General features: G+C 40.2%; 2 protein-coding genes and 1 long non-coding RNA gene across 12 annotated transcripts in view; 2 read left to right on the top strand and 1 right to left on the bottom strand.

Moving 5' to 3' along the window:
- Positions 1 to 4,967, top strand: part of LOC127364627 (spectrin beta chain, non-erythrocytic 1) — a 53,658-nt gene extending 48,691 nt beyond the window's left edge. For all 5 annotated transcript variants that reach the window (XM_051402285.1, XM_051402283.1, XM_051402282.1 and 2 more), the window contains 3 exons: positions 586 to 759; positions 938 to 980; positions 1,114 to 4,967. In XM_051402285.1, coding sequence (XP_051258245.1) covers positions 586 to 759; positions 938 to 980; positions 1,114 to 1,326 — 430 coding nt within the window. In that variant the 3' untranslated portion in view covers positions 1,327 to 4,967. The remainder of the gene's footprint in view (positions 1 to 585; positions 760 to 937; positions 981 to 1,113) is intronic.
- A 206-nt stretch (positions 4,968 to 5,173) lies between these two features.
- LOC127364631 (uncharacterized) lies at positions 5,174 to 8,141 on the bottom strand. 2 transcript variants are annotated; one of them, XR_007885045.1, is made up of 3 exons: positions 8,012 to 8,141; positions 6,856 to 7,011; positions 5,174 to 5,992 (listed from the first exon to the last, which is right to left on the bottom strand). It is a non-coding gene; the product is annotated as an uncharacterized LOC127364631 (long non-coding RNA). The 2 variants fall into 2 exon arrangements; XR_007885044.1 differs by lacking the exon at positions 8,012 to 8,141 and adding an exon at positions 7,139 to 7,222.
- On the top strand, positions 6,722 to 17,449 carry dpf2 (double PHD fingers 2). Of its 5 annotated transcripts, none has more exons than XM_051402288.1 (12): positions 6,722 to 6,829; positions 8,572 to 8,732; positions 9,121 to 9,228; positions 9,383 to 9,561; positions 9,653 to 9,745; positions 9,926 to 10,004; positions 11,575 to 11,616; positions 13,591 to 13,728; positions 13,835 to 13,966; positions 14,071 to 14,183; positions 14,267 to 14,348; positions 14,948 to 17,449. In XM_051402288.1, the coding sequence occupies exons 1-12, from the start codon at positions 6,798 to 6,800 to the stop codon at positions 15,028 to 15,030; spliced, it is 1,242 nt and encodes a 413-aa protein (XP_051258248.1). In that variant the 5' UTR covers positions 6,722 to 6,797; the 3' UTR covers positions 15,031 to 17,449. The 5 variants fall into 5 exon arrangements, with proteins under 5 accessions (XP_051258248.1, XP_051258253.1, XP_051258251.1 ...); XM_051402291.1 differs by lacking the exon at positions 6,722 to 6,829 and adding an exon at positions 6,886 to 7,025; XM_051402292.1 differs by lacking the exon at positions 6,722 to 6,829 and adding an exon at positions 7,326 to 7,518.
- The last annotated feature ends 148 nt before the right edge of the window (positions 17,450 to 17,597 follow it).

The following is a 17,597-nucleotide window of genomic DNA, read 5'->3' as shown; positions in this document are numbered from 1 at the left end:
TAATGCTAGACTAGGTAATGTATTTCAGAAGTGTTTGTTATATTAGTTAAAATTCTTATTACATCCTGACACAAATCAACTAATCAAGTGGTCTGGAAAAAACCAAAAGTAAAAGACAAAAGTACGGTATATGTAGCAGTCACAGGCCTGTAATAAACTCAGCTAATTGGCCAACCAGTTGCTTTATTCAGTCTGAATGAAATGACAGCCGACCTGCCTGTCTACCTACCTGTCTACCTACCTGTTCACCTCTGCACACTCTTTGTGCGTGACCGGAGTTCCCCACAAGACAGCCAGCAGGCAGATAATGCTAAAGCTGCCAAACTAGCCACACAAGAATGTCAGAGAACGACCAGACAAAAAAATCCATCTTGATGGTTTTCTTTTGATTGAATACTTTCAAAATCGTGCTGTCTCTCGCCAGTTTCTCCAACCTCACCTACCCTAGCTTTAATTGTTGGAAAACTAACTTGTCTTATCTGCCTGTCAGGGCGAGAGAATAACTCTGTAACACCAGACTCATGTCTCTTCATTACTTTATCTTTTTAAAGATGTGCTCCTAATCCCATTACTTTGCTCTCATAGGTCCTGGCAGAACGTATACTGTGTCTTAAGAAAAGGAAGTCTCGGTTTCTATAAAGATGGCAAGAGCGCTAGCAACGGCATTCCATACCACGGAGAGGTACCAATCAGCCTGGGAGAGGCTGTGTGCGAGGTAGCCAATGACTACAAGAAGAGGAAATTTGTATTCAAGCTCAGGTGAGAAGAGACTTGGCAACAAAAACCCTCAGAAAGAATATTCCTGATACAGAACAGTTGTCACCCTGTTTTTTTTTATAAAGAAAGGCTGTGATGAAATATCAAGATAATGGCAAAATGTTGAGATGTACAAGGCTTATCTCTGACTAATGGTTTACCTCTTCAACACTGTCTGCAGGCTAGGGGATGGAAAAGAGTACCTGTTCCAAGCAAAGGATGAGGTGAGATGTATAGAATTATTTCACTTAAATAAATAACTAAATACAAATTTATGTTTGTGTAAAGAACTCTTGTTGGTGTGCTGTGCCTCTGCCTGAATGGTGAAGTATAATAAAGGTTTTTGACTCTCTAAAGGCGGAAATGAGCTCCTGGATCCGTTCCATCATCAGCTCCATTCCAACAGGATCAGGAGACTCGCCCGGAGGTCCACGGGCGCTCAGCCGTGCCATGACGATGCCTCCCATCTCCCCCAGCTCAGGTGATGCCGGAGGTGTTACAATGCGCAACAAAGATGGGAAAGAGAAGGATCGTGAGAAGAGGTTCAGCTTCTTTGGCAAGAAAAAATAGAACGCTTGTTAAACCATCGATGGAAGCTAAATTTGTCGAAATTTCAATAAACTGAAGCAGGCAGAAAGGAAAGTACAAACGGTCACACAAACACACTGCTCTCAGTGCAGGCCCCAAGGAATTTGTACGTAGCTTACAGAGAACTTTGTTTTCTTTTCTTTCTCTCTGATTCTCTCCCTTGCTTTTATCTGTCACTGACTTTTTGGTTCACCCAGTCCATATTTCGCATTTGGCTGCACTCAACAATGAAAGCCCTCATCCAATTTCAGGTAATTTCAGCCAACCAGCAGAGCTTACTTGTCTGAGTCAGTAGCAGGTGTGGTTGGCATTAGCAGGGATCCAGGCCTCGTTCAGGTCCAGTCCACCAAAACGGCTCTCCTTCAGCATGAATATTTGCTCTTCGGTGAGTCTTTCCTTGCTGAGCCGTTTTGATGCTGCGCCACTAATAAAACGATGGATGGAGGCTTTCCACTGTGGTGCACTCTGGTTTTATTTCCCCACCTTCAAGCGCTCTCTTCTTTGGGAAGGATCACATCAGTCTCTTTTTCTGTTCTTGGTATTGATGTTATTAACCTGACATATGATATTATTGCTGTTATTATTATTATTTATCTTTTGCTATTGCTGGTTTGATAAAACAAACTAATTAATTTGACAGTAGATAATCTTGATTCATGTTGTGGAGAGAAACAAATTTGGTTAAACTAGTGGAGAATAGTGGAGAATGTTGGGCTTGCCCTTTGTATGTATTGTTTTTTTTGTTTTATTTTTTAGGAATGACATGATGAGGTGTTTTGAGAAAAAAATAAAGCTCATTAAATTTTAGCAGTGTGCAGTAAGTGATCACAAGTTTCATTGGGAAAATGATAAATATATATATATATATTTAATAAGTGGTTTTATTTTTTATTTTATCTCTAATTTTGCCTGTATTTGATTATTTCTTTTGAGTGATCTTTTCTGCTTAATTTTCGACTTTCTTTTTTTTTCTGTACAAAGCAGAGAAGATTAGTTTTCTAGTGTGTGCGTGTGTGCGTGCGTGTGTGCGTGCGTTGTGGTGCTGTGGATTTTGCACGTTTATGTTATTCCTGATCAAACGTGGCCAGATGAATGCTGCTTTTCAGTCCGCAAAGGTAGACGAAAACCAGACACAAACACAAAATAATCTTAACTGGAATGATTTAATAAAATTAGCTTTTCTTTGCTTTGATTTTTATTACACGTAAGCTGACATTACCAATGAAGTTCCTCAAGGCGGTTATTTCTGTTTTAGTCTTCTAATATCTATTTCCGTTCTCTCTCTACTGGTGTGAAGGCATGGGGGCAGTTTGTAGATAAAAAGCTGAAGCACATTTTCTGTGGCAGACCGCAGGGACGCAAGCGGGACAGATGGATGGCTGACAGGTCTCATTACAGGTGAAGTGAGGGGTGTGGAAGTGAGATTGGATAGGCAGTGAAGAATGCGTTTTACCTGACAGAGAGAGGTGTACTGAGTCTTACTTGAACCGACTACAGATACACTGAACCCCTTTTTACAAACCCACCCTCCATTCGAACAGTCTTAAAGGAAGCTTTCTTAGTACGAAGATATGTGTTAAAAATGTGCCCTGTGGCAATGATCTAATGTATGTCAGTGGATTCTAAATGAACAGTAACCATTGGAAAGCTTTGCTCACTAGTGTTGGCAGAGAGGGAAAAGTCCTAAATTGTCTCTTAGATGAGCGTTGTGCTCTCGCATATTTGTTATAACTTCATGTAGGTTTATACTTGTATGTGTCTCATCATTGCCATCTACTCTCTACTGTGTTGATGTACTCTGAAAACATGAGATCACTTCATATTCAGGGTTAAATAAATTATCTGTAATTGGCATTTACAATTATGTAAAACAAGCTAATGGCAATCCAGTATAGTTAATATAAAGAAAACTGAGATTTATTAGTTTCTTCAGATTAAATGAAAAGGGAATTTATAGTATATTGTGAGACTGTAGGCAGTAGTGCAACTTTAATATCTTGAGATCATTGGATAGGTCGTTAACCGTTATTATAGTCACTTAAGTGTTGATTTGCCTTTTCTAACTGCCAAAATTCAACAGGAAGTTACTGGATAACAATTCTGAATTTAAGGGTTTTATTGATTTTCTTACAAGTAGGTTGCAAGTAATCAATCAAAGTGAGTCTTTTAAAGCTGGTAATTGCCTGGATGTGCATACCATGCCTGGGAAGGCTGATTAGTCCACAAGAATGTCGCACCAAACTGTTGTGATAACAAAAACAGCTGGAAGTGAATTTGTATTTGGTTGTTATTTTAAACATGTTGGCCTTATTTTCCTATCCCAAATGAATGTGTTACCGGTGGTTTATCACTCAAATCAAAGACCCTCCAAGTCAAAGAAGAGAAATATCTCAAAACACTCTTTGAGACTATTGAACTGGGTCCAGTTGACAGCATCTGGTGCAAGCTTGATCAAACTGACTGCCTTGTCTCTGTCAGTGGGACTTTGAATCCCGGGTGTGTGACAGAGCTCCTAGTTTACGTAGCCTTAAACAAAGCTACGATCTAGGAAGTTAATAACATCATTGCATACATAAGTGAGCCAACGCAGTTATCGTACATTGTGCACAATTTCGAATGGAGGAGTCGTTCTTTCCCTGGTGGATGAGCTGTTTTTAGTGACAATGGCTACCTTTTCTCTGCTCTGTACATCAGACACAGCATCCAGTTGATGTTAGGGAGTTCAAGTTTAAAGGTCACACAGTGTATTTTCTTATCAGCTCGTTTGAATGTGAATGATTCAAATTAGTTTGGCCAAATTGGTCATGTGAAGCAAAAATATTTCTCATACTTGACATATTGTACATGAGCGCTCTGTCTCTCTCTCTTTCACACACACACACATACACACACACACACTCATACACATTAATACTGTACTGTATATTTAAATGCAGAATGACCCTGGCAATCCAGTCTTGTGGGAATGATCCTCGGCTGGCTGTGATTCGCTGTTGCATATAGCATCCTTTCAAAATAACATTGTGCTACCGGTGAGCTTTGACCAGAACATGGAAAGTATGTATTATTGATGTCAAAGAGATGGGTTCTTTGGTTATGAGAGTACTTGGAAAAAAAAAAAAAAAGAGTACTTAATGAAGAAAAAAACAACAACTTTTACTTGTTAAGTATTAGATATGAGTGAAAACAGACTGGTGACAATTTGAGCTTCCTTTTTTAGAAGAAGGCAGGATATTTGCTGTCTAGTGGGAGCTTGTATTTTTTCATCCAGTGGTCTGTCTTGCAGCATTTGATAAGCCTGTCCACCTACCTTCATTTCTCATTACTTTTGACGAATGTCTGTTCCTTCCTCTGTAATTCAGAGCTGTTAATACCACTACTATTATTAATTGCTATTATTACATTATTGCTACTGTTGTTACTATTACTACTACTGTTACTAATGCAACTTATTGCAAAAATTATAACTGCTGTCCATTTTCAGGTACGTGTCTGTAATACCAGACCCTTCCACACGATGTCAGTGTGCTGTGGAGCATTTTCATTACAAATCAAAAATAATGTTTGTTGACTTGTGTATCTACATCTAATATTAGGAATAATAAAACATGGTTTAATCAAAAGTTTGATATTGTTGCAGGGTTTTTAATGATAAACAATGTAAACGTGCTCCAAGTTGGATATTTGAATTATTATTTAATCTGACACTCAAACTGTTCAATTACACATTACAATATACCTCAACTAAATGTGGTCAGAAACATTAGATTGGGTTTTCATAGAAAAGTGTGTTAGGATTTTCCAGAGTTAGGGACTAACAAAAGCCAGCTTAAAATAAATATTGTGATTTATTTATTAATTATTATTATTGTGAAGTGTAAGTTAAAATCCAAAAATACTACATCCTACATTTCCCATAATGCAACTCAATAGCATCTTTCATTAGAGCAGTGACCCATTTGATTCTCTATACTGTGATTATTGACACAACACAGCAGTTCAGTGCACACACTACACAGAAAGATGACAATAAAGGAAAACTTGAATGAGAATGAATGTAGATTCTTCAGTACAATTCAGCAATGAACATCCCATTTAGCTCTATTACAGGCATAACAATGCTGAGCAGGCCCAGTTCTCCCCCCCTGCTGAAATCATTAAATCACAAGGTGAGGAAATATATTTTGGAAGAATGAAGTGGTCTCCTAACTTTAAATTCTAAATTTATGTCAGCTTTTACTTTAATTTGTCACCCATCAGTACACCTGTTGTTACAAGTGAATTTATAAAACCATTTCTAAAATGTCAGCTACAAGAGAGCAGAATGGGTTTGTAAATTTGAGAATAAAAAAAACCAAATATTCTGGATATGAGCTCAATGTGTGTGTTCACGTATTACTACAGTAGGCCACATGTGAAATGTTCTTGCAGTATGTGAGAAAGATCGCTGCTGCAGTGCTGTCATTGAGAATAAATTAATGATGCAACTGCAGCAAATGAGGTCAAGGATGAGCGAGTAATGACTAACATACAGTAAGTTTATGATGAATCAGGGGGCTGCTGGGAAGGATGTCATCATCCGAAGAGCAGCGCAAACCTTCAGAGAGAAACCGGAGCCTTTGTCTCATCACAGCAGTAATAATCTCTGCTATTGGTGGTTGAAAAAAATGGGAGAGGGTGAGGATGGTGGTCAAAGAACTCTGAAAATAATGAGCCAGCTACAGATAGCACAATAATTAGATAACACAGTCTAAAAGTTTATAAAGAGAAAGCTGTGTAGCAGGAAACATCTCCACATATTTGATGCAGTTTAATTAATGGTTTCCTTGCACTTACATTTAGTGACAATGAGACAAGAAAAGTTGAAGAAATAAAAAGTAATTAGGTGTGAATAACAAATAACGAAATTTGTGAAACTTGGAGGTCAGAACCAGTAAGTCCAAATGTTAAAATACGACCTTCTTCACAGCAGCAATTTTGACATGAACTAGTAGGGTAAACACAGGGGTAGAAGACAGTGAGCCAACATGCACTACAGCAGCACCCTGACTGTGTTTGACCTGAATAAAACAGAACCTTGAATAGTATCATTAACACCTGTGTTTACCCTACTATTTCATGTCAAAATGGCTGCTGTGAAGAAGGTCGGTCTTAAGTCGCCTTTCTTTTCTTTTTTGGTACTGGAACGCCTTGTGAGCAGCATTTAGTGTAAATAAGGTGCACTTTTATTGATGACTAAGGCTATAATGTTACAGAATACATGTACCTAAATAAACATGACCCACTGATAATGACATTTTTTTTTAGGGGAAATAATTGTGAGAACATATCTGGCAACGCCACAAAGCCATCACTAGGGGGCGCTAGGCGTCAGGTTGTCCGCTCCATCTGCCTACAAGTCCTGACGGAGGGCACACATTACCCACAGCCGCTCTCCCGTGTACTAAAGCAAGATGGCAGCTGTTGTTGAGAATGTTGTCAAACTGTAAGTGTTGGGACTTTTCTACACACCTTACACCCGGATAGATGACACACACCGCGGTCACATGGCGACGGCGGAGCGATCAGACAGCCACTGACGGTGTCGCGGGCTAGCTTAGCAACATTTCCACTGACTTAGTGAGGTTAGCCAGCGTTGTCGGGACCGTCGTGTGTGTTGTTCACATCCTGGAAATGGAAGTGTAAGTTAGCGGACACGCAGATGACGTTTCTTAAACACAAATCACGGGTCTGTTTTAATAGCCCGTGCGTCAATTTGACCAAAAATGTATTAATAGAGAGATATTCTGGTTACTTGCTGTGTCTTTTCTAACCGAAGAGCTACCGCGGTGCTAACGTCGGTTCAGTGCGGCAGCTAGGTGGCTCGCAGGCTAACAGGCTAAAGAGAGAGTAACTGTGTCCGCCGCTGTTAGCGCAGGCTCGGAGCGCGGTGGGGACCGGCCGAGGAGTGGAGAATGAATGGGAGACTGGCCGAGGGACATCTCCTTCCCTGTGGGCTTTAACATCTACCGCAGCTCTCTCGTCTGTGGGACTGTGAAGTTTTTCAGCGACCCGTAATATTACCTGGTTGTGGTGAAAACGTGCTTCCATTTCCGTTGTCTTTTCTTTTTTTTTTTCCCCCACTTTGCGTCGGTGCCCACGGTGGTTGACGTTTCTGCGGTAATTAGCCATGGGGTAAGTTCTTAGTAACCATGGTAACGTAGGGAAACATTGGACTTACCGGACGCTTAGCCACAAAAAGAAGTTTCTTCTAAACTTTATATTTGAACTTTTCAAAGCTTATTTGTATGTTGTGGTGGTTGTTGTTGTTTTTTTTTATTAGATGCTGTCTAAGAAGTTTTAAACTTTAGTCTCAGTAAAAAAAACTACTAGAAATAATGTAGAAAATAATATTTATGGCTTTAAAAATGAGAAAGTTACATGGCAATATTTCACCCTGTTTTTTACATTCTAATAGATGTATTTATTAGAAACAGTCACTTCCATAAAAATATGACATGAATTTCTGGTTAATCCTGATCAAATAGTATAGCTCAAACAGGCAACACAGACATATTTACAGTACTAGGCAGAATTATTACGTCTTTACAAGTAGCTAATGAAATAATGAGATCTGTCATTAAAGTTTAGTGCTTTAAACCTTTATACAACTACATAGTATACTTACAGTTCTCTCATCAAGGCGGCTCCAATACAACTAGTGTTATTGTTCTTGCTCCCTGACAACCTCAATAATTGCAACTGCAGGATGACTATTTGTCTTCATTCCCTCTTTTCCTTGCCACTCAAGGACTTGAAGAACCAATGAGGTTCATGTTATGAGCCTGTTTGTCTCAGGAGATGCAGCCCTTAGCTTTCCTAAAAGGGATTAAGCGCGCAGCCCTGTTCGAGTATATTTACGTTAAAAACACTGCACACTTGTGACTGCACTGCCTACCAAGCTCTTTGTTGTTGATGTACCAACAAAAGAGCACCTGCTGTTGCACTCTCACTAGTGATGTCGCCTGAACTACAAGGACATTGTCTAGTGAGTGAGCTGTTTTTTTTCCAAGGTGGCAGCACAACGGAGAAAGGAAGCAGGCTTTAAACTACACTGACAGAGATGTTTGAAAGTTTGAAGTAAGATGGGACTGGTTTTGAAATGGCTGCACCTCCTGATTTTTGTGTTTTTAATCACAATAGGCAGAATAAGCAGCATCTGTCTGGCTTTGGTATTTGTTGTTTCAGGTTGGGAGAGCAGTACTACAGAGATGCCATGGAGCAATGTCATAACTACAATGCCAGGCTCTGTGCTGAGAGGAGCGTCCGAATGCCGTTCCTTGACTCTCAGACCGGTGTTGCTCAGAGCAACTGCTACATTTGGATGGAAAAGAGACACAGGGGACCAGGTGAGACGCTAAAACATGTAGTGTGCCACAAAATGCACTGTAAGCCTCCCTACATGATTTTATTTTTAGTCTGCATGTTGCATTTGTTAAAATATTCCCAGCAGTTCTTGTGAAAGTGGACTAAATTGTTTTATTTGTCTTTAGAGTGAAAGCTTCTTATATACAACAAACTTTTTTTCCAATAACAAAGTGTAATTTAATCAAGCTTGCAGCCAAGTCTGCCCTCTTGGTTTTAAATAAGAATGCTAATTATGCTAACAAGGCAAATGCTATTTCTAGGGAATTGAAGTACAGATTTTTTTCCCTGTCAGTTTGTCAAAAACCTGATAGGTTCTTTATTGAAATAGGTTCAGTGTTGTATAAATGGATCTGTTCTGATGCCCCTCAGGCATGGCTCCAGGGCAGCTCTACACCTACCCATCCAGGAGGTGGAGGAAGAAAAGACGCTCTCATCCTCCGGAGGACCCCCGGCTTATCTTCCCTCCTGTCAAGTCAGGTACCACAGCATTCAGCTCATCCTCCATGTCAACCTTTTTAAGAAAAAAGTTATAAAAGGCTGTCTTTTATCTTATTGTCTTAATGATAATAATTATTTGTTACTGAGAGGTTTTGCTTAAAGTGTTTTTCTCTTATTTGTGTTGTATTCATAGAGGTAGATATTGGACTGAAGAAGGATGCTCTGTTATCAGCGGACGGCAGCAGCCTGGAGGCCCTGCTTAAGGGCGACTCCTTGGAAAAGCGGACAACCACAGAGCTCCGAGGGTCTGAGGAGGATTCAAACCAGAGTGATTACACTGGAGGACTCAACCCTGCTGCTCGGATTAGAAAGGTTCTTGTTTTCAGCATAAAGAGTCAAGAAAATGATTGGACTTTTTAAATTATTTGCCTTATTTTCTCATTGTGTCGTTGCCTCAACATAGAGAATCCTTGAGCCAGATGACTTCATGGATGACCTGGATGATGAAGACTATGAGGAAGACACACCTAAAAGAAGAGGCAAAGGGAAGGGAAAGGTAAATACCTGCATGTGTACATGATGACTACACTTTCCACCCCAACGCTGTGTGTGTGTGTGTGTGTGTGTGTGTGTGTGTGTGTGTGTGTGTGTGTGTGTGTGTGTGTGTGTGTGTGTGTGTGTGTGTGTGTGTGTGTGTCATCTTGTCTGTTGACTCTAATAATGTCTCTGTCCTCAGGGTCGAGGAGTGGGCAGTACCCGTAAGAAGTTGGATACAGCAGCACTGGAGGACAGAGACAAGCCGTACGCCTGTGACAGTGAGTCCTGAAGGGGGAGAGTAGAGGATTTGACCTCGGGTCCGAGCAGAGGGTCACTGCAGATGTTAATAGCTGCAATGTTTGTAATCTAATCAAGCAAGACTTTGCCAAAGTCCTCACTCTTAGCGGTGTAACGGTACACACAATTCACAGTTCAGTACAGCAGGAAAAACAAAAAAATGTAGGAAATGACCTTTTTTAAAATTTAACAGTAGTTCATTAGTTCTGTTCAGTTCTTACTGTAACAGTTAATGCACTCAAATACTGACCTGTTGTCAGTAATACGATAAAAATTGATAAAATGTCAGTATTGCTTCATCGTAACAGTCTGAGTTATTGACAATTTCTCAACAGCTGCAGATTGCACTCTTTTATATAGGACACCATATGTTTAAAGGTCCACTGTGTAGGGTGGGGTGTCCTCTAGCATTGTTATTTCATTGTTGCTTCACCCTTCCTTTCCTATTGTGGAAGAGAAACTACAGTGGCAAAAAAATGGCCCTATCTAGAGCTGGGTTTTTTCTGTTCTCGGCTACTGTAGAAACATGGTTGCTCAACATGGTTGTCACCCTAGAAGACGACCTGTAGTATCTATAGATATAAAATGCTCATTCTAAGGTAACAAAAACATGACAATTCCTATAATAAGTTGATTATACACTATTGAAAAATACCTATGCATATTATATTCCATTTCTACCAGTAAAGCCTCTTAAGTGTTACACACTGGACCTTTAAGTCCTGTATTTTGTATGGTTGCATATCCGCAGTGATAAACACTGTGTATAGTGTTAGTTATTGCTTTGGCACGGTGCACATCTGCAGTGAGTGGCTGCCAGTCTGTTTTTGTCTCATTCCACTGATGGACACATTCGGGTGATGCCGTTGTAAAAGTGTTCCCACGGTCATACCCGACTTCATTTCAACAATGTTGACACTGATCGCTGCCCATTGAGCTTGACTAGTCCAACAAAGCCAACTAGCGTGCTGACAGACAAGGCTTTCCAGGTAAAACTGGAGCCCAAGACTATATATGTTCCCTGTGTGTGAGTAGTAGACATTAACAGGCTACTTTGACAGTAATTGTTAAGGTCACAGGGTGTGACGAGGCAGTCGCCTACCAAACCGAACGTCCTGAAACAAATACACGTACCGTTACACCGCTATTCTTTATCACCTTCCTTTTCATCATCTCCCCTTTCTCTTAATGTATACCATCATCTTTCTTGCTCTTTGTTAGACTTCCTGAATCTGGTATTTGTAAGGCTAGCTTAGGCTCAGCTCTGTTATTTTTTGTTGTTGTTTGCCATTGTGATATCATTACATTTCTTTAACTTCAAATCTTTCCACCCTTAGAGGTGGAAATGTTTCTTCCACTTCTTTGGTATTGTCAGACTGTGTATCTGTACTGCTTGATGTGTTTTTTCCTCTTTTGTGAAGCATTTTCACTTTCAGCTGCAGTTCTCAGTAGGGCAGCACTGACTGACTGATCGATCCTCTGTCGGTCTATGAGCCTATTTCTCTGAGTCTCTGTCTGTGCTCTCTCTTCTCCTTCTCTTCTCTCTTTCAGACACTATCAAACAAAAGCATATTTCAAAACCTTCTGAAAGAGGTATATTTCTCTCATTCCTTTTTTACTCCAGTCTGCCTTGTCTTTTGTCTTCACTGCCTGTGTTTTGTTTTGTTATGTTTTTTTCTGTCTGTGTTACCAAGTAGATTTGCTCTTTGTGTAGTTCAGTTCATAGGGTAAATGTTTTGTTCTGCACAATTTACTTAAATGTGATTAACTCGATTTAGACAAGGTCAAGACCATGTTATTGTACACCCCAATTAAACTGTAGTCTGTAATCAGTCAAAGATATGAGCCGACTCAGCTTACAAAAGATAAGCTGTGGCCCATGAAAGTAATTTTTTCCCCTCAATCTGGCCCTGAACTTCCCACAGATTTAGATAAGCTAGAAGCTGGAGCCTGCTGCTGTTTTTTCTCTCTGTGCTTTTTGTCTTTTGTCTCACAACTTCATGTGTACAATTTGACTGCATTATAGTTTTTCCCTTGCCTTTTTTCTTTAATTCCTCTTTACCACCTCTGCACCCTGTAAAGTCTGATTCCACGTTCCATGTATTAGAGTGAACTGCTGCTTTGGCTCCGAGTCAGTTTGATATCTGTTCAAACTTTTTGAGGGGGATGTTTTTCCACTGCACACTATCACTTGGCATGTGACTAGCTCTGTCTTTGGCGCCTTCGCTAAAATGCTCTGAAGAAACGTGTCCCAGGGAGGACTCACTCCTTTAGATGACAGTTAAAGAAATAGGTTAGCCTTTGAGGAAGTGAAAATGAGAGAAAGTATGGAAGTGAAAGAAGAACTACTTTGTCTTTGCGTGTTATCTTATGACAAACCTCACACACCCCCTGTGACAGCGGCAGTACACAGTGGCATCTTTGTCCTCCCTAAAGCCAGTACATCCTCCTTACACAGTCCCGCTGGCATCTCTCACCACAGTGATTAATGGATTAGTAATTCAGATCAGAAAACTCAATATTCAGAGCAGTATGGAGTTAGAATATTTTCACTGCAAATCTACAGAGATCATATACACTTAAACATAATTTTTTTAAAAGATAGCTGTATGAAGTCAAGTGAAACAAAACAATTACTTTTTTCTCAGTGTAACATAGTCATTAGATAAACACTGCTTAGGTAGTGCATGTCTTAAATTGAAGAAGTAAAAACTATTGTAAAGGTCACTTGAGCAGTTACTCCTTTGTCTCATTTACCGACTGCAGATGTGCGGTGCTCACGGTGGCTGAGATGATGTCCTAGTACTGAGCTTAAATACATAGCTACCACAGAGCTCCGGCTCATGTTCTTCATACTCCTAAAGCTCATCACCATTCTTTACCTATCCCTCTAATTTCATTGCCATTATGTGTCATTGTGGTGATCCAGATATTAAACAAAAAAGGTGGATATCACAGAAGCGCTTTGGTCGGTCCCAAACGTATCGTTACCTCACCACTTCAAAGCCGTGTGTGGTAAATTCTATCATAGCACTCCACCAACTGAGCATTACATTTCTGCTAGATTTTCGGGCTCAGGGTTGACTTTAAAACCTACTTAGTTGGACTGTGTTACTGTAGTTAGTGAAGTTCCCCTTTTAAGGCTATAGAACAGACATTGAACACATCTACAGTCTGATTATGTTTGCCTGTATGGGCTGTGTAGCTAAATCACTGACATTTTTTAACAGTTATGGACATCCTTGACCCTGTACATGTACAGTATATAACATTATATCTAAAGTAGGAAACTGTAGGGGTTTGGTTGCTACGGTTAGAGTCACTAAATTCTCTGAAAATACACCCAAAAGTCCTTGTATCAGCACAGAATAGAGCCACTAAATACAACAATGTGGACAGTATGATACAATAATGTAATGTAATGTAATAAAGTATGTCTATTACACTCAGCTATACCAGACAGCAAAAATAACTAGTCAACCTTTCATCACTGACTTTGTATAACATTGACTTCACTAATGTATTCTTTGTTTTCATACACGTTATGTTTTCTGGTTTTGGTGGCAGTCTGTGGGAAGCGCTACAAGAACCGTCCCGGCCTGAGCTACCACTATGCCCACTCCCACCTGGCTGAGGAGGAGGGGGAGGAGAAGGAAGAGATGGAGATCAACGAGCCTGCCCTGCCAGTGCCCGACGAGCCTAAAAGTAAGAGATCAGTCACTGTCGTCAGATTGCCGGGTTCAATGTAGAGCTGGACTGTACTAGAGACTGAACATTGATGCTCTCTGGGTGCTTTCATCTTGTTTCTCAGCTCCCAAGAAAGGTCCAGACGGTATCGCGTTGCCTAATAATTACTGTGATTTCTGCCTGGGAGACTCCAAAACCAATCATAAGACTGGCCAGTCAGAAGAGCTGGTGTCCTGCTCCGACTGTGGACGCTCAGGTGCGTTAGAAACAGTTTGCTGCTTGGAATAGAGCAGCAACTTGAAAAATAGTTAATTTTGTTAAGAGCAGGAATCTTTGTGATAAACATTTTTCTACTCTCAGGCCACCCCTCCTGCCTGCAGTTCACTCCTGTAATGATGGCCGCTGTGAAGACGTACCGCTGGCAGTGCATAGAGTGCAAGTGCTGCAACATGTGCGGCACCTCGGAGAATGACGTGAGTTTACCGTCATTCACATATTGCATGTATTGTTGAGTGCTGAAGTCTAATGTGTGCTCTTGTTGTCCCATTTCTTCCAGGATCAGCTTCTGTTCTGTGATGACTGTGATAGAGGCTATCATATGTATTGTCTCAACCCACCCATGTCTGAACCTCCAGAGGGTAAGTCCACCACATGTGATCTACTTAGTAGAAAATAGCTTGATCTCAGGTGCTGGGTAAAACCAATCTCAAAAATGTGTGTAGTGTATCAAAAAAGGGCCTTGGTGCCAGGGATGTAGTACTAGGAGTGTGTAGTTTGAAAAGCCAAAAATATGTGGGATATTTTTGACTTTTCAGCCGTTTTTTAAGGCTCAGCAAAGGAGAAATAATACCTGCACCCGAACAGAGTAGACCCAGCTTGTACAACATTAGTAAAACCCACACTGTCTGAAATGATATGAGGCTTTAAATGAGTCAGACAACACTGAAATGTGTCCACTCGTGTCGCTTAACAGCCCTAAAGGTATCCGTGCTGAATGTTTTGTATTTATTCTGCATCCTTAATAGCTTCTGAAAATGTATTGGATTCTTGTAGGAAGGGTTGGGTAGCAATTAAAAATGTTTTGATATTGAGGTTCAATATCCAGCCTTACTTGTAGGATGGCTTCCCTTTTATAAATCAGTTAGTGTGCTGCAGCAGAGTACTTTGGGCTCATGGACCATACAGCTTTAAACAACTCCGGCGTTAATTCATTTTCTCTTATTATTTTGCCATTTAGGGAGCTGGAGCTGTCATCTATGTCTGGACCTCTTGAAAGACAAGGCATCCATATACCAGAACCAGAACGCCCCACCATCATGATGGTCGCCCCCCCCCCCGCACACACACATCACTCAACCGTCCCACCGCAGTATGGTTTACCCTTCAAGATAGATGATAAACTCCCCTGACGAGCTGACCGTGGAGGGAGTGTGTCCAGAACAGACAATAAATCGTGAAAAGGGAAGCATCCCTTACCATTGGCCTCAGTTAGCTTCAGATATGACTGTTGCACAGTTCCAAGCTCAGATTCAGCCCCATCGATTTTTATTTTCACCTCTTTGCCACACCAATTTGAGCAGTACTAAATTTCAACAAGATACCCTGCATAAATAGCCAAAATCTGACTTCCTGTTCAGGTTTTTTTTTTTACACATACGCCTACACAAAGTTGCTTTCCTTCTCTATCCTGCAATGTACTGATTTTATGACAAGAGCAGAAATAGAGCTTTGAATCAAGTAGCATGCCTTTGCTTGCTCATCTTAAAAAGAGACATTTTATAATATTTATATATTTCTATGGTATATAATAGTGTTAAGTATGTACAAATTGGAAAAAAGAATGGTCATGTAATGGTCTTTTAATTAGTGCCCATCTCATCATTACATGTTCCTTTATGGCACTGCTGACATTTGGGGATTCACTTGAAAAGAGTCAAAGAGATCTGCTGAGACTGCAAATGATTTTCCATCTCATCCACTGCCACTGGCCACACACTGGCGCACACAGAAACTTTAAAACAAAACAGGAACTATGAATAGAAACCCCCGACAGGCTCCTCAGAGTGGCTCCAAAGGCTGAAGGACTTCAGGGATGGCAGGTTAGACTTTAGTCAAGTTGTTGACTCGATTATCCTAGCGGCGGATTGAGCTGCACAGAGCTCAAGAGGATGCATATTGAGGGTGTTTCATTCAGACTTTGGGGCCTCTGACACGAGGCTGTCACTGGACTGAAAACTGTCTTCAATCTGCACACCTGCCCTTTGTTTGACAGAAGTGATAATGTTACAATTCTAATGATTATTCCAAAAAACAAATCCTACTTGCATTATCAGCCAGGTAAAGGGATAAAAAGCCTTCATTGCTGTGTTCTAGCAGTTTGCTGATCATGCACCATATCCAACGTCTGCTGATGTTGTGACACCACTAGATTATTTTAATATAATTGAGGACTATGCGACCTTGCAGATGGTCACTTGCTGACAATATTAAAGCAATATAAGGGCTGCTGTAGGATGCTGGGAGTCACTTTAGGCTCTGTTGGCAGATAATGTGCGATAATGTAAATTTTCTTTCTCAGAAAATGCTATAACAGATAGGGGACTATGGCAGCAATTATGGATGGCTCCATATTGTAAAAAAGAGATTATAATGTGTATATGTATAGTCCTATGGAGAAACCGACCTTTTTGTTACTGCTTTCATAGTTTAATTATGCAACGGTTTCCTTCTGTGGAAAGGCTAAAAGAAAAAGTCTGGCTGAACTGCTAAAGCAGTTACTTTACCTCAAACAGAAACAGTATTTAAAGGGTTGAAACATGCTGTTGATAGATGGGACAAAGGCAGTGGGATGAATAGCAATGACAGCTACAGTGTCTGCTTCAATAACTACATATTCTACAGGTAAACAAGTGCATGCTCCGTAATTGTTTGCACTCATATGCTACGTAGTCGTCTCAGCGTTAGGTTGGCAAGGGTGTTGGGGAAGTGGTGTAATATAAATTAACCATGCTTTCATGTCGTTTCCAACTAACAATTACTAAAGCATTACACAAGTATAACTCGGTTTATTTTCTCATCATGTTTAAACTTATTTAGAGACAGTGGCTACTAGAATATTTTGCTGGTTTTTGTATTCATGGATGATGTTTATGTACCTGATGTGTGGGACATTTTGGGACTTAAATGGAAGTTGCTTACTAGTTAATCCTGTGATCCGGGTCTCACCTGAGCTGCTCTCTTCCAAAGCTTGAAACAAGAAGTAAAGCCCATAATGTGATTAAGACAAATTCTGGAGCTGCACCATCCACACTGAATGATTAAGTAATAATGGACCCAGTGTACACCTTCTAGGCCATAAACAAGAAGGAAGTCCACCTGTTGTCATAGTATAATTGTATATAGTTATTATTTTTTAAAGATGTTTTGTTGTTTTGGGCTTTTTGCCTTTATTGGCTTGGACCAGCTAAAGAGAGCGAGAGAGAGAGAAAGAGGATGAGATGCGGTAATTAATCGGATTCAGTACATGGTGCGCACCCCATTATTTTTTAATATCAGATTATGGTCCTCTGGTCTTTAGCTTTGGGAGAGAATTGTTCATTACGACAAATAATGTTTAAACCAAGATCCTAGGTTTACATAGTAGGTGAATTCTCTTAGAGTGGACTATTATTTTGATTGTGATGGAATGTTTTATTGTACGAAATTTGTCTTCAGGAAAATAAAATACTAGGCACTATAACCTGCTGGGTCTCTTTGTCTTTTTAAATGAGCAAATGAGAAATGAATGATGGGTTGGGATCATAAATATACTGGCAGATCTAAAAGACCCTGAGAAGCACATTATTGCAACCATTTTTGTTGAGATAATGTGCTAAATTTGAACTTAG

This window comes from Dicentrarchus labrax, unplaced genomic scaffold (genome assembly GCF_905237075.1).
Source record: "Dicentrarchus labrax unplaced genomic scaffold, dlabrax2021, whole genome shotgun sequence".
Classification (NCBI taxonomy): Eukaryota; Metazoa; Chordata; class Actinopteri; family Moronidae; genus Dicentrarchus; species Dicentrarchus labrax.
This window is presented reverse-complemented; position numbering and strand designations above follow the sequence as displayed.

Coding starts and splice junctions, on each gene's coding strand:
- dpf2 (XM_051402288.1), top strand. CDS start 6,798: ATGGCAGCTGTTGTTGAGAATGTTGTCAAACT. Junction 6,830..8,571: donor GTTGAGAATGTTGTCAAACT/GTAAGTGTTGGG, acceptor TTGTTGTTTCAG/GTTGGGAGAGCAGTACTACA. Junction 14,184..14,266: donor GCGGCACCTCGGAGAATGAC/GTGAGTTTACCG, acceptor CATTTCTTCCAG/GATCAGCTTCTGTTCTGTGA.